At 37.7% G+C, this 16,182-nt stretch overlaps 1 protein-coding gene across 1 annotated transcript in view; it reads left to right on the forward strand.

Moving 5' to 3' along the window:
- ABCB10 (ATP binding cassette subfamily B member 10) overlaps window positions 1-15,980 on the forward strand; it is a 35,197-nt gene extending 19,217 nt beyond the window's left edge. Inside the window, exons 6-13 of the mRNA XM_006269854.4 lie at window positions 482-617; window positions 2,349-2,444; window positions 7,030-7,239; window positions 7,994-8,073; window positions 8,742-8,922; window positions 9,688-9,731; window positions 11,031-11,065; window positions 11,562-15,980. Coding sequence (XP_006269916.4) covers window positions 482-617; window positions 2,349-2,444; window positions 7,030-7,239; window positions 7,994-8,073; window positions 8,742-8,922; window positions 9,688-9,731; window positions 11,031-11,065; window positions 11,562-11,853 — 1,074 coding nt within the window. The 3' untranslated portion in view covers window positions 11,854-15,980. The remainder of the gene's footprint in view (window positions 1-481; window positions 618-2,348; window positions 2,445-7,029; window positions 7,240-7,993; window positions 8,074-8,741; window positions 8,923-9,687; window positions 9,732-11,030; window positions 11,066-11,561) is intronic.
- The last annotated feature ends 202 nt before the right edge of the window (window positions 15,981-16,182 follow it).

The raw sequence follows: 16,182 nt of genomic DNA on the forward strand, positions 1-16,182 counted from the left end.
GAAGCTATGGTAACCAGGTCTATAATGTATAATAGCACCTGGCTGTAGATCTATGTGTCTATATATAAAATTCTTACTGGAGGGGAAAGGAACTATGGTTATTTCTTCTCTCTTAATTGAAGGTTGAGCACTCTGTGTCTTCTGAAGTCTATCACAGCTGCTTATGGTTTAGAGAAGGAAGGATCAATTGAGGGCACTGCACAGTATTTCTTTGCATTCTGGAGAGAGCTTTAACTGATCTTAAATACTTGAGCTCTGAGGCCCTGACAGGCAAAGCTTTCAAATGTAGGCAGGATGTTGGGATGAGAAACCCAGAAAGTTTAAGTAAACTAAAGTTTTAAGATTTCACTTGGATCTAATTACCAAGGTGATGTTTTTGTTTAAAAATTAAATACTGAAATTTACTGCATTTCAGAAGGTGAAATTTTAGATGTTTATGAAAAAATCCAGTTTAAATTCAGACTTCTCTCTTGTTCTCCAGACTGGGCTTTCTGGGAACTTGTTTGTCCTCTCTGTTCTGTACAAAGGAGGATTACTCATGAGCAGTGCCCAAATGACAGTTGGTGAACTCTCTTCCTTCCTGATGTATGCCTTCTGGGTTGGAGTAAGCATTAGAGGTATGGAATATGAAATCTATGATTTCAAATTATAAGCTAAAGTTATGTTTCAGAGTACAGCAAAAGGTACCAGTCTCTTGTATGAAAAAAATAATAAAATGAAAACCCAAACCTCTTAATTTTTGGCTTTCCTTAAGAGTCTTAGAATCATAGAAAATTAGGGTTGGAAGGGAATGCAGGAGGTCAACTAATCCAACCCCCTGCTCAAAGCAGGACCATCCCCAACTAGATCATCCCAGCCAGGGCTTTGTTGAGCCAGGTCTTAAAAATCTCCAAGGATGGAGATTTCACCACCTCTTGGGTAACTTTGTTCCAGTGTTTCACCACCCTCTTAGTGAGAGTTTTTCCTGATACCCATCCTAAAACTCCCTGGCTGCAACTTGAGACCGGTGCTCCTTGTTCTATTATCTGTCACCATTGAGAACAGTTTAGCTGTAACCTGTGTCCTGATGGGATGGAATGATCTTTGGGAAGATCTGTATATTTTGGAAGGGTCAGTTAGAATTAAAGACTTCTGATTTTCATATTATCACCAAAGGTTTAAAGCTCTTCCCCTGCTTCAATTGCAGAAGTTAAATCTTCAAAGTTCATTCAGATATGATCTGACTTTGCTTTGGGAATTATTTAGGTTATATCTGAAATAAAATAATTATCCTGAACAGACACACATTTTTGGGAAGGAAGGCACGTAGAAGTTTTGCTGTAATTCCCACACTCATTTGCATAAAGTTAGAACAGTTCTTTAAGAGACTGTGTCATAGAGGGAGGGCAGCAAAGGCTCTTTCCTTCCTTGTTTTATTTCCTTCCTTCATCAGTAAATATTAGAATTTGTAATCTACTGACCCAGAGACTAACTGCTTCTCTTGGGGAATGTTCATCAGTATTGTACCACACAAAAAGTGAAGATAAGATATAGCTTGGGAACTATTTTGAATTCCTTTTAAGAATGAATGGTGCTCCTGTTATACTATTTACTGTATTTCAGATAGAAGGAAGAGTAGATTTGCATTCTATAAACTAGCCAACGTAGGGTTTTTTTAAATATATAATAAAACAAGCTTTTGTGGGCTGAAGCTGACTGTGTGCAGAACCAGTGTTCATGGAAGGCAGTAAAGAACAGAGATGGAATACACTTCTATTTCTTCACCTAAGTGCTTGCAATTAGCATGTTTCTTTCTCATAATGACAAGAATTTTGCTGTTGCTACAAAACCCAAACTGTTTTCTGGCTGTTCCCTAACTAGCTGCCAATATTTTCAATTTTCCCATTGAGGAGTTCTGTGTTTATCAATGTGCAAATGTACAATGCTTTGAAAATGTAAGGGTAATATACTGTAGAATACACTGAACTCAGTGATGCAATAGAAATGAAAGAGCCTTCCTATAAAATTTGTCTTAAAGTTTCATATGCTTTATGGGAAGTTCTTTGTAAGGAATGAATTGTCACAATTGCAATCCTTACAGTGAAATCTACAGAAATACCCTGTAACTCTCATCCTTTTTCATTGTAACAGTTGCACACCTATGTATCTTCCACTGAAATTGGAAAAGATTTATTTAAAATTTGTAAGCTCACTTTCCTAAGTATTAAGATTTCTAATATTTAATGTCTGAGTTGCATAGTTTTATTTTACAAATTGCTATGAACACAACTGATCAATTTCTTCTCCTGTTTTCCACATACTTTAGTGATGTATGATTATTGTGTGTGTTTGTTTTGTGTTTTCTTCAGGTATGAGCTCTTTTTTTTCTGAGCTAACAAAAGGATTAGGTGCTGGAGGACGCCTTTGGGAACTTCTTGAAAGGAAGCCAGAACTTCCATTTAATGGTGGGTTTTATTCTATTTCTGCATTAATAGTTTTTACCGCACCTAGTTCCACTGAGAATATTAAAGGTTGATATTAGTTTTCATTATATAAACTTCGTCACAAGCTTAGTAATTAGTCTAAAAATGTTTCACTATCTTATAAAAAAAAAAAAAAAGTTTAAAGGAAATTTACAAGCATAGAGTTTGACTTCAAAATTTGCTTTTTATTTGTTCGAGATGTGCTTCTGAATGTGGTACTTGGCTGCCCTCTGATTCTTTGTTCACACAATTTTGAGTTTTGCAGTACTGGAGTGACAGCCATCCTTTGTATCAACTTTACAGCATAAGGATGAGAGGAAGAAAGAAGGGGGTTTTCCTCAGAATTGCACTTTTTAGTCCCCCTTTTTTTAGTTTAGTAAAAGACCAACTAACATGTCTGTCTGTACATGCTAAATACCTAACGGACTGGAAGGGTGCAAAAAGAAGTCTCCAGGAACAATATATTTTTTTTAAATTAGGGAAATATGCTTTATTGCAGACCGATACTTATATTGATAAAGTTTGGAATGGTTCCATGATGCCTATGCCATATTTGTTGTTATAAGCACTGCATATCAGTCTAAAAGCTAGTAATTTTGGAGGGGGGGGTATATGTAGATATAGATAAGCAAACAGAGATTTCCTGTTGTTTTTCGTCTGTAGAGTTGGGGAAACTAAGAAAAAGCAGATACAGTTAGGTAATACCACATTTGTGAAACCTTATGCCTAAAATATTTCATTGTAATAAAAACCTACTGCCAGCAATGAATCTGAAATGGATCACTTGGATATTTTGTTCCAGCAACTAATGTTAATTTGGAATGTGGTAGTTGAGTTTTTTGAAGATTTCTTTTTTTTAATTATTTTATGCATTCATCATATATTTAATTCCAGTCACCTTTAAATAACTTCAGTGAGCTTAGCCATAAAAAACAGCTATGGTGGAAATTTGTTTCTGTACTACTTCAAGTAGGCTTCACCAATCGAAAGTCACATATCAGTTTTGTCATGCTATGGTTATACAGGACAAACTTTTTTTTAAGCAGTATTTTTATCTTGGAGTCCAGGCAAAGTGCAAACCCTCTAGTTTTTTGCCCAAACATTTACATTGCCCAGAAATTCTTATTTGAAATTGGTGTACCAGGATAAGAATGGAGGGGGTAAATATGGCATCAAAAATAACAGAAATATTTTGAATTAATTGTCTGTAGGGAATGTATGAAAGTGTTGTTTTGTTTTTGTGGGTTTTTTTTTTTCATTTTGTTTTGTAGATTTTATTTCTGTTGCAATGGCTTTGTTCTGTTTTTTTGTATCCATGGCTAGAAGACTAAGCATTTTTCTCACTTCTGACACATTAGCCTTCATCCACTCTCTCTTCATCAGTTCCAAAATCTGTATAATGGAAATAATTTTCAGGGTATTAGTGGAGTGTCACCAAAAACGGATTGCTATATTGCTTTTGAACAACCAATTACATATTTTATACTAGTGATAAGTACTTTTAATTAAAATGTGGCAGGTTAAAAAATAGATTGAAAAATGTTTGTCGCAGAGGTAACCAACAGTTGGCTACTGTTGCTACCTCCAGCAGTCAGCCTTTGGAGTTACAAAGCAGATGTAACTTTTCAGGCGGAGTTCTAGTTTTGTGTACTGATAGAATGCCTTTAGGTTTTCATAAATCACAGAAAACTGGGGTTGGAAGGGACCTCAAGAGGCCATCTAGTTTAACCCCCCCTGCTCAAAGCAGGACCATCCCCAACTAGATCGTTCCAGCCAAGGCTTTGTCTAGCCGGGTCTTAAACTTCCAAGGATGGAGATTCCACAACCTTCTTGGGTAACCTATTCCAGTGCTTTTTTACCCTCCTAGTGAGAAAATTCTTCCTAATATCTAACCTAAACTTCCCTTCCTGCAACCTGAGACCATTGCTCCTTGTTCTGTCATCTGCCACCACTGAGAACAGTTTAGCTCCATCTTTGTTTGAACCTCCCTCCAGGTAGTCTGCTATCAGACTCCCTCAGTCTTCTCTTCTCCAAACTAAAGTTCAGTTCCCTCAGCCTTTCCTCATAAGTTTTAATATCTTTCAATACAAAACAACTTCAGAGGAGAACATACATTTCCCTCCAACATTTCAGAGGTTATTTTAGATCAATTATAAAGCCAACAAAAATATTTCCTTTTTCCCAAGTTCACATGAAATGTCTACTTGCTGTGCTACTTGATTCTCACCTTTGCTCACCCCAGTTTTTTTTTTCTTTTCTTTTCTTGATACCATATAGATATCAAGATCCAGTCACAGTATTCTTCTACATATCTAGAACCCAAAAGGGAAATGAAGTTGCATACAAAATTGCATTTGATATATTTTTGCAGTAATACTCGGAGAAAAGACTTTCTGCATCAGACTTCGTGTACGGGCTGAAACAATGGTGCATTTTTTTTGTGAAGGGCATTAGAATATTCTACTTAATATCTGGACTCATGGGAAAGTGTATGAAGATAGCGCAGAGTAAATATGTCTTTTTTTTTTCAGCATGCACATAATATTTCTATGCTAGGTTAAGATTTAAAATCAGTACCTCAATGGTTTTACATCTTAAGCAGTTTTGTATCCATACTCTTCCACTATTGACATAGTAATAGCAGTTTACTACACTAGAAGTAAATAAAGATAAGAGCCTAAGAAAAAGAGAGGAATTTGAGGAGAGTCAAAAATGGAACTTTTCAGACATGAAATTTGTTGAACTTGCTGGAGATGAATGCTAATTGTTACACTTATCCATGTCTGCTGCCTAGTTGCCTTTGAATACACTAAATACCATAACTAAGTTTATTCTATGCATCTGTTACATGTATAATTATATTAAAGTACTTTCGGTGCACCTATGGACAGTTCCCTCAACATCGTTGCTCAAAAAACTTGTGGATCACTAATGCATATCTTTTTATTTAAAAGATAAGGCCTAATCTATGGATTTAGAGGTTTCATATGATTTATTGGGACCTGAAAATTGTCTTCCTTGAGCCATACATATTACAACTTTGTCTAGTGTTAATTTTCTTTTAATTCTTGTTCTTCAAATCTAATGCTGTGCTTCAAAAGACAGTAACTTCTTCCAGTAAAAACCTGAGTTTTAAGTTTGCAAAATGAGTTTTTGCCAAAGAATGATGCTTGATTGTCTTATTTTATAAATCAAAGGTCTTGCACTCACTTAGACCCCCAGGTTTAATCAAGACTGTACTGGGGCTCCCTCCAGGCAGGATCTGAACTCTTGTCTGGCAGTGGAGCAAGCAACAATGATGGCATTGACCTCCATGGGTGCATGAACCACTATTGAGATAAGGAGCTGTAGGGGTTAAGGCTGTTGCTGTTCACCCCAGTGCTAGGTTCCTAGCCCCTCCAGGAGCCTCACGGGCTGGATCTGGCCCACAGACTACGTTTGACACCTCTGCTAGAACTTACTATTTTTTTCACTTTTATAAATCTGAGAAAAGGCCATTAGTAACCTGATCTCAAAAAAGTGTCAAAACAGTTGAGTTCCAGTGACTGCTTTAGCTCAGAAGCAAAGCTTAGAACAGACTCTGTTGCTTTTGCCCAAACAGTGGGGAGTCTCGCAGAAAAGGGCTGAGGCACATTGAAAGGACAGTGAGTGAGGGGTATACGCTACTTACCTTGCTGTATCTGGTACATGGACTTTGAGTCTCTAGGTCTGTCATTTGGACTTTCCCGTTGCACTGTCTTACAAATGACTTGCCTTGTAGTAGTGGGTTCCACTTTGTTGTAATAATTAAAAATGTATCTAGTTCAGCAAAAGCAGCATCTCCCTTAGTAGTCAGTAGGCGTGTCTACACCTGTGCCACACTGTGCAGTTGTTACTACTGTGCTGTCATTTAGCACTTGCTTAAGTACCTGACGTTATTTTGCAGTCCTGACAGCACATGGGTTGTTTCTGTCACTACTGCGTGGTAGTGTAGGCATCATGGTTCATGCCTGCTAAAACTACGTCTCTGTAGCAATGATCTACTGCAACCTAGGTCATTGCTGTGGTAACATAACATCTTGTGTAGATGCACCCAGTATTACTAGGTTCTAAACTCTCCCTATTGCTGCAATACCTACAGAATCACTTATGTATAAGCTGGTTTGAGGCTGCATTCAAGAAGACTTGTTGTTAGATGATGATGATATTTAGATGCATCCTGCCCTATGACAAAAGGCTAAAAAATGATACAGAAGTGGTAGCAAAACATTGTGCATAACTCTATGCTTTAGCCTGCAGCCACATCCCTGTGAGAGACGAAATTGGCATGAACGGATATAGTTGGAATGTTTTATGCTGGGAGCCTTGGGTCACATATTAAATATGGTGCAGAACCATTATTGTTCAGCAAAATAGATGGTGCACTTGATTGCTGCAAGCTTAATGTTTTGCTCCTTAATTTGACATTGCCTGTTATTATACAGGCATCTAAGCCGTCAGTTGTATTTTTGCTGTCACTAAGGTTGGTTTGTTTTTTTTTTGTTGTTTTTTTTTTTTTCTGTATTGTCATTCTTTCTTTATTGACCAGCTGGTGTTGTGTTGGATGAAGACCATTTCAGAGGGGCTTTGGAATTCAGAAAGATCCATTTTGCATATCCGGCACGTCCAGAAGTTTCAATTTTTCAAGACTTCAGTCTTTCCATTCCAGCTGGCTCTGTCATGGCAGTGGTTGGCCCAAGTGGCTCAGGCAAATCAACTATTGTATCACTTTTGCTGAGGCTGTATGATCCCATCTCGGGTATGTTTGTATTTTAATGTTACTGTCACTAAGAGTTGTTATTTTGCACTTAATGCGTGCTTTGGGAATAACAAGTGGTTTAATGCAAGAATTTTAAGTTGAGGTCCTACCTGAATGTTAAACGTATGTAGTGTGTTTCTGTTTTTTCTGGAGGAGAGTACCTGGTGAATGGTGTCTGTTTTTAGTAGCACATCTACCAAGTTATGACTCTTCCTATATAAAAAATCACTTTGATTTGGAGCCAATGAAGTGTGTTTATTTAAAAAACTAAGCTCTGTAGGAACTTGTGAGGAGGGCAACCAATTCAGAGGGGGAAAAGAATGATCTTTGCACTTTGAATAAAAAACCCCCTGTGTTTATGAAATAACCTTGTTCGTCCTCCCACCCACTCTAGAGACTAGTATTGGCCATGGTATTGTCCTGCATCATCCCTTGTGCTCTGGGTAACAGAGGGATAGATAGTGTAAATGGCTATAGTGCAAGAGGGAGGCTCCATGCATATTCTGCTCCTCATGCTGTACAGGTGAAGATAGTCTTGCTTCAGGTGTTTAAACAAGTGTTGTAAAGCTTGTAAATAAGAAATGAATAGACAAACATTATATAAAGAATACCACCTTGGTGCTATGTCTAGAGATGGAGAGCATAGCTGTTATGAGACCTCCCCAAAACTCAGATATGTTCCTCGCCTATTCTTTTTGCCTTTGTTTAAACAACCTTAAATGATGCTCAACTTAGTGTTTTTCTTTAATTTCAGGTGCCATCACTGTTGATGGTTTTGATATCCGTCAACTAAACCCACTGTGGTTCAGAACTAAAATTGGAACAGTAAGTCAGGTAAGGAAAGAAGGAAACATTTGTATGAATGAATAATCAACTATCACTGCCTACTTTTTACAATATAGTCTCTCCCCACTCGAGCCTTAATTATTTGCTGTTATGTTGTGTTCAGAACTAGTCCCAAGCTGCTTGTGTGTGTGTGTGTGTGTGTGTCCTATAAATGTATGTTGCATAGGTAAGTAGTTTTTGAAAGAGTGTCTGTTGGTGAAACTCCTGTTGTGTGGTGTACTAATTGGAAAGTATGTGATAAGAATTTAGAACACAAACAGCTTTGATTTGTTTTCCATGTGAATCTTAGTCATTCATAATGCAAAAAAGAATTTCAAAGATGAACCATTCAGACATGAACAAAGGAGACATTCAGCTGCTCCTTTAAAGATGAGTTGCCCAAACAGTTTGGTAGTTGTACATTATTTTTACAGAGTCTTCATAATTGGTACAGTAGAACCTGGTTCAGTCATATCTGTGTGGTTTGCAACCTGCTTAATTCACAGCAGGTTGTTGAATTAAGACTGTTGCTCTCCTGTTTGCTGTAGCTTTTACTTAAATATAAAGTAAACTGAATGCTTGACTTCATAAATGGGATTTATTTTTGCTTGAGAGTTATTAAGAAAATGCATGTACTGTAAGTAATACCACATTAGCTATGCTTTTGAATTTATCAGGAACCAATTCTGTTCTCCTGTTCTATTGCTGAAAATATTGCCTATGGTGCAGAGGATCCTTCTGCTGTAACTGCTGAAGAAATCCAGAGGGTTGCTGAAGTAGCTAATGCTGCTAATTTTATCAGATCCTTTCCAAAAGGATATGACACTGTAGTTGGAGAAAAAGGTGTTTTACTTTCAGGTATAACTTTACTTTTTTTAAAATAATAAAAAGACGTGGTAGAACAAAAATGTGAATACATTATTGGTCAGCTTTTGTCTGAGTACTAGTTGCCCATGATACTCAATTATTTTTTTCTACCCTGTGTATCCCTGACACACAACTTCTATGATTCACATAGCCTAGTTCTTGTCAGTCTAGACCAGGGGTATCAAACGTGCAGCCCATGGAACTATCAGCATGCAGGTCTCTGGACTGGCTCCGTTCACTGCATATGGCATGTGGACCAAATCTGGCACTGTGCGTACTACAAGTAACCGAGGGGGCTGCCATGGGATATGCACTCCATGTAGTGCTCCGCTGGACTGGCCCTGTGTACTGGCTCCAGCATGGCCCAGTCTAGACTGGCTCTGGGGTTTGCTGTGCATGTGGCATATGGTGCTGGCACAAGGTGTGCGTTGCCTATGGTATGTGGGCTGGACCCAGTGTTGCACGGGGTCCAGTGAGTGGGCTGCATGTGATGCCCTGGACTAATCCCTTGTGCTGCCAGCAGTGCTGGATGCAGCCTGAGTGCTGTAGGCAGCATGTGCCCTATGCCACCCTGCACAATGAGTGCATAGCAGCCCCATGCTGCATATGATGTGCGGCTGGACCTGTGGGCACTACAGGTGGCTAGTCCCAGTCTGGCCCATGGGGCCATATGTTTGTCATGCCTAGTGTAGACCTTTTAGTTGCAATCAAAATCTCTTGTTTTACATTTCACTTGAATAAAACCTCTTTTCCTAGGAGGACAGAAACAACGAATTGCAATTGCTCGAGCTTTGCTTAAGGTAAGCCAAAGCCCAAGGAGCTCTAATTTTGTTTTAATTTGATTTAAAAAACACGGTGCTGCAGCACAATCGTGTACAAATGTCCTTTACTCTTCCCATGTGTCTCTCTCTCTCTGGTTTCAAGCCAGGTTCTCGGCTGTGCTAATTGTAGTTTTCTGGGAACTTTGGTTTTAAAAAAATTATTCTGTAAAGGTTGCTCTGTGGCTGGGTGGTAGTGAGGAGTCCCTCTTTCTGGTCAAAAACAGAAAGATGTACCTTCCCTTAAGAAGAAGAATAAGGTTAAGTAAGTTTGACCATCTTCAGAAGGCAGCCTTTCTTCAATAAACCTGTGAATGCTGTTGATTTGGTTGTTCTTGAGAGGAAGGGAACTTTCATTCTAATGGCTATATCTTGGTTTTATAATCTTGGTTTTATAATGGCTATGTCTTGGTTTATAATGGCTATGTCTTGGTTATAATCAACATTTTTGCCACTGCAGCAGTCCCATAATGCATTCTAATAGCATTTCAGTCTCTCATCTAATTAGGGCTGGGTTTGTTTACATTGTTTTTGGAGATGTTCCCGAGTTTGATGCAACTCAACATGCTTCTAATAAACCAAGGTGTTGGCCTTGGTTGTGGAGGGACAGTCTGTGGTAGGGGAAGGGAAGGGTGAAGAAGAAGGTATGGTGTTGTCTTAATTATTGATTTTAAAAAAAATATCCTGCTAATTCCAACTGTTTGGCCTAGTTCTTAGGAATACATTCTGTGGTCATTCCACAGAGTATTACATCTTTTATATATTTTTCCAATTTTGCAATCTTATCTTGAAAGGAGAGGGTAGGTACAGCATGCATTCTAGTCCCCTAGGAAGCTGCTGTTTCCACAGTGCAAGGCAAATGTTGTGTTTGTATGTGCCAGGAGGGAGCGTGGCTGTACAGGAAGTATAGGTGATTCAGCAGGAAATCCCACGTAATTAATTAGAATGCAAAATTGACAATGCAGCACACTTTTTGAAATCTTCAAGGTGAAGACATTAAAGAGACAAATATTTCTTTCTTTTGTTTAACCTTTTTATCGTGGTGATTTCTTGCATCTTATCTGTACTGGTAGAAGGTAGAATTCAAAAGACATGAATTATTTTGTGTTGGTTCTTTTGAAGTATAGACTTATTTTGGTGTTAGTTCAGACTACATTCAAGCAAATTTATTTGCTTCATCATGGGAATTGAAGTTTTAGTCAGCTTAAGTTTAGTTACATATACTGAATGTGTATCTCTTGTATAATGCTGTAATTGAACCAATTTTATTTTGTTCTTCAGAATCCCAAAATCCTACTGCTAGATGAAGCAACAAGGTAAGGAAGAAAATAATCATAGAATCATAGAAATTAAGGGCTGGAGGAGACCTTGAAAGATCATTGCCCCCTGCTCTGGGTAGGAATACCGCTGAGATCAAATGATTCCAGCAAGATAATGAAGCTTAGCAATGTCTTATGCTTGGAGCAGGCAACTAGGTATTAGGGTGATCTGATTCCACTTCTCCTACAGATTCTGCATGACCTTTGGTCATTTTTCTCTCCACTAAACATGATATACTTTCCAATCCTTAAGCAGTTAGAGAGCCTCTGTAAACCACTATGTTAAAGGACAGTCAGTACCTTATGGAACCCCCTGAAAAATTTATAATTTCTTACCATGTTTAGTGACTGTTCAGTATTGCATAATGTGTGTGTTGTATAGCAGTAGTGGGAACTTTTATAGAAAGTAACCTAGTACAGACCAGGTTGTGATGATTTTAGAGGCAAATGACACTTTTTTTTTTTTTTTTCCCTTCTGTTTTCTGTGAATTAGTGCTTTGGATGCTGAAAATGAGTATCAAGTGCAGGAAGCTCTAGATCGGTTAATGGAAGGGAGAACAGTCCTAATTATTGCCCACCGTCTGTCCACCATTCAAAATGCTGATTCTATTGCAGTTCTTGACCAGGGAAGAATTATTGAATGTGGAAAACGCGAGGAACTTCTTGCAAATCCAGATGGACTTTTCAGGAAACTAATGAAGAAACAAGCTTTCCTTCAGAACAGTGAAACCTTTTCATTAAATTTAAAATCTCAAAAAAGGAATGCTTTAACAGAATATTTATGAAGGTAGTTATAAGAGGTGGAATCTACAAAGAATATAACTTATGTTTCAAGGTATATAAAGTAAGTGCTGCATTTTATTCAAAGGGTAAAATTATCCTTTAGGAACTTAGATGTGTTCTTTTTATTCAGAGGTTTTAAATAATTGTATCTTTTTAAATGTCCACAGCACTGAGATTTGTTTTCAATATATAGACTTTTCTGCTTTGGAATATCTGAACTTGTACACTTTGGGATCTTGGCTGTTTTAATGCACTGTATAGCAATGAACTGTTCTCAAGCAAGTTCAAGATTTAGTGAATGCAAAACTACACATTCTGGTTACTTCACTACCATCATCTCTTACTTTTTGTACTGATCACTACTTTGGTTTTTAGTGTCTGAAGCTAAAGAATGTGAGACACCTAGTGGTATCTGAAAACGTACTATTCACGTCTCCTTTTTTTGTAATGCTGCTTCCTTTCTTCCTCTTCCGCCCCAGCTTTTTCTTCCAAAATAGAACTGGAAATTGAGTTATGATCAGTCTGCAACAACATAAAGAATTATTTATAGACAAAAATTACTTGAAGCTTGGTACGAAGTACCAGTCCTTAAAACATATGATTTTTACAGTTAAGACAAAGGGAGCTTAATCAATGTGAAAAGTATTTTTAACAGATACAATTCAGAAAAATCCTATCTTCTATGTTTTGCAAGTCCTCAGGCCACCTTTGTGTAATGAAACTGAATTGGAATAAAGATTGCTGCATTTTTTTTTTTTTTTTTTTTGTCACTTTACAAGGTACACTAAAGAAGCAAGCAAAAATTTCTTCTTACAGGTTGGGTTTTTTGGGGGGGGGTTTTCCTTAAAAATTAGGTTTTGTTGAGTCATGAAAACCCGTGAGGGCAACCAGGGGATTAGTGAAGTTTTGTGATCTAATTGTGAAGATTAGTGAAGTGAAATTTGGGATCAGTTCCGCAAACCTGAAAGCCAGGCAACTATGATAAGAGGGATATGTAGTCGCCATTTAACGTTTTCTTAAATCCCATGACAGCCAAACCCTTGGGCACAAAGATACCTATTTAGTAGTAGTAGTAGTTTAGTTAATAGGTTTTGCTAAAACAGTACAATAAAATAAAAAATAAAATTGTTATATAATTATAGCATTTATATAGTTTTATAATTTATGATATTTGCTAATAGTATACATTAAGATTATCCATTAAAACAGAACGTAGTATATGATGATGATAATAAATAGAAGTAAAAAAGGGGAAGTCTCTCTGATTTCTGGCCCTTATTTGTGCAAGTAATGCAAATATACTTAGGGTATAGAAGAAGCTCCAATTTGTTAGAGAAGCCAATTTTTTTTATTTGGTGGCCCAGTATTTAAAATGTTCCATGAATAGAAAAGTCCATTTTCCTTCTTTAAAAAACCCAAGCAAGACCATAAATAGTGATTTAAGCATCTATCTAATTTTTCCTACAGGAGCATATTCTGCCCAAATATGGTGCCTGACACCACTTGCCCATGACAAGTGCAAATTTGAATGAATCAGTCTAGTAATGGCTTCCCACTGTTCATAATGTTGTACTGCAGATAGGCAGGTTTCTAGGGCATAGGCATGCTTTTTATCAGTCTCAAGAAGGGGAAGTTTGAGAGAGTCTCATTGCATCCATATCTGTCCGTCTGCTGGTATCTTTACTACTTATATTGTCTTGTTTTAAATAGTGATTCTCAGTACATTTCCTGGGATGTTTGTCTGGAGGAGAATGTAGATGTTATTATTTAACCAAAGAACAAACCAAACAAAGGTGTATTTAGAAAAGTAGAGGCTTCTGAAATGCACTTTAGGTATCTGGTAGGTATAAAAGATCTAATTTTCATCTAATAGTTTAGAATTCTTAATTGAACTAAGATGCTCACATGAACTAGTGTTCTCCCCCTCTCCATCCTCCCAGCACCCTTGTAGAATTCGGTAGAGATAAAAGCTGTCTTAAAGTAGTTGGAGAACTAACACTGTCCCCTTCAAGTAAGATGTGAGGACACAAATGTTAGAGAGCTATAGTAAAGCTGGGAAGATGAGGCTTGATGTTCTTTCTTTCTAAATTAAAGATATTTGAAGAGGGTTTTTTCCTCTCTCTCTATCTGTGCTTTGTGTAGGGGATGAAAATTCACAAGGTCAAATAAGAACTTATGTATTTTGCAGGTCACCTGAGATCTCTCTGTTCTGGGAAACGTACCTACTGCTAAAACCCACTGTCAGCAAACGGTAGATTTTCATAATTCTCTCAGGCAGAAATGTTAAAATATTGATGCTTGAATGGGGTACAGCATTTTTGTGCAAGTGTTCATTCCAGGAACATCTTTGGATGTGGACATGAGGAATACAGCAGACAAGTTGTTGTTGGGTTTTTTTGTTTTGTTTTTGTCAATGGATGTTCAACATCCTTGAATTTCAGAGAGAATTACTGAAAGCCTTAAGTGGCTTATTTTCTAATTTAATAATTAAGCCATTGTATGGAACTTAAAAGGAATACTAAAAATATTTCTAGATGTTAATTAATATCTATTAATCTAGGCCAGGGTTTTCAACCTTTTTTTGGTTGGTGAACCCTGGCAGCCAGTTGGGGGCTGGGGGGTGGGGTCCTGCGCACCCACCTGCGCAGTGGCAAAACCAGAAGTGCCGGTGGCGCGCAGTGGCAAAACCGGAAGCATCGGCAGCACGGAAACAAAAGCGGCCCACCCCCTGCTTCTCTGGGTCAATGCTGCATACCTCCTGGGACCTTCCCAAGTACCCCCAGGTTGACAACCCCTGATCTAGGCTTTAGATTTTCTCCTTTCCATTCTTAATTGTAAACAACAGTTGTGCCAAAAGATGGTACCAAATCTATAAGACAAAAATGTACCTTAGCAGTACTTTTGAAACTTCAGTGCTACCTACTAATTATTTTCTCTACATACCCCTTTCTCAATGATGGGCTAGACCTGGAAAACCGTTACTCATATGGATAATTATTCATCAGGGGCTCATCCAGCACTTCATCTATGTTCATAGCTTAAGCAGTCAGGCTAAAGAATTTTTTTTTTTTTTTTGTCAAGGAAATGAATGTATGAACACTGCTTTTTCACTGGTGGTTGTTTTGTAAACAGACACTTCAGCTTTGATTCAGGAGGCGGCCAGTGGCTCCGTCATGACAGGCACAGTAGCAATGTGAGTTTATAGCAGGCCCTTGTTCAGGATGGAACTGAGGGAAGCATTCATGGGGGCAAACCAGAAATGTGATGGACAAGGGAATTTTTCAGAAATATCTAATTGATATTTTAGTAAGACTCGGTGGCATTTGAATTCTTATATCCTTTAGGCACACTTGAAAAATGTACTCAGTTGGAAATGAACGGTCTATCACAGCACTTATGTTCCACTGCAGGGAGCTGTGCTGGGCACTGTGGATAGCTGCATAACCTACAGACCCTACAACTCGTGTAGGTACTGCTCTATTTGGGTCTGGCTTACTGCATACATCCAAAATAGATCTATTCTGTACAGATACACCCTTTACTGCAGTTATATACAGTTCTAGCTCTGAGGCTGGTAGGAAGACTTTAGTTCTTCTATGAAGGAAACTATTAAATATACAGTATGTCTTTAAAAACATGTGAAGTATTGCTCTCTCTGGTTCAAAAGGGAATCTTTTGAATGGTTACCCATATAAAGACTAATTCTAGTAAATTGTTAATGTATGTCTCTGCCAAACTTGATAGTGTAAGAGTGATGTTGTAGCCATGATGGTCCAGGAATTATGCAAAGAGAAAACATGTCTTAGGGTGCTGTCTTTTTATTGGACAGAATAGGACCAACAAAAGATCTTGCCCTAAGACATCCTTGCCACTGACAATCTTGATAGACTTGTTTTACCAAGGACCATTTGGTTTCATGCAGCCTTTGAGTCCACTGTAGTATGATGAAGGAAAGGAAACCAAGCAAAAACCAATGTAATGGGGGGACAGAACAGTGTATTGCAACTCCTACTGTTAAAATGAACTTGTTTGTTTATATTAACTGACTGTATTTTTTCAGCATTGCTTTCCTGGTTGTATTTTTTTTTTAGTAACTTTTTTATTATGGAATAAAATTTTATAAATAACATTTATTGTACCTGTCATCTCATGTTGGAACTGTCCTGTTTTCACAATGTGATGGGAATTTTTAGAGGTTTGTTTTTTTTTTTTAAAAACACAAGTTTCCTATTCTGCATTTTTGGAATTAATGACCCTAGTGCCTATGTCGTATTCTTCTTCAGCACCTGAAACTCAATGTGTACTGATCACTGTATGCAGAAAAAGAGGTG

The sequence above is a fragment of the Alligator mississippiensis genome, chromosome 1, assembly GCF_030867095.1.
Source record: "Alligator mississippiensis isolate rAllMis1 chromosome 1, rAllMis1, whole genome shotgun sequence".
Lineage (NCBI taxonomy): Eukaryota > Metazoa > Chordata > Crocodylia > Alligatoridae > Alligator > Alligator mississippiensis.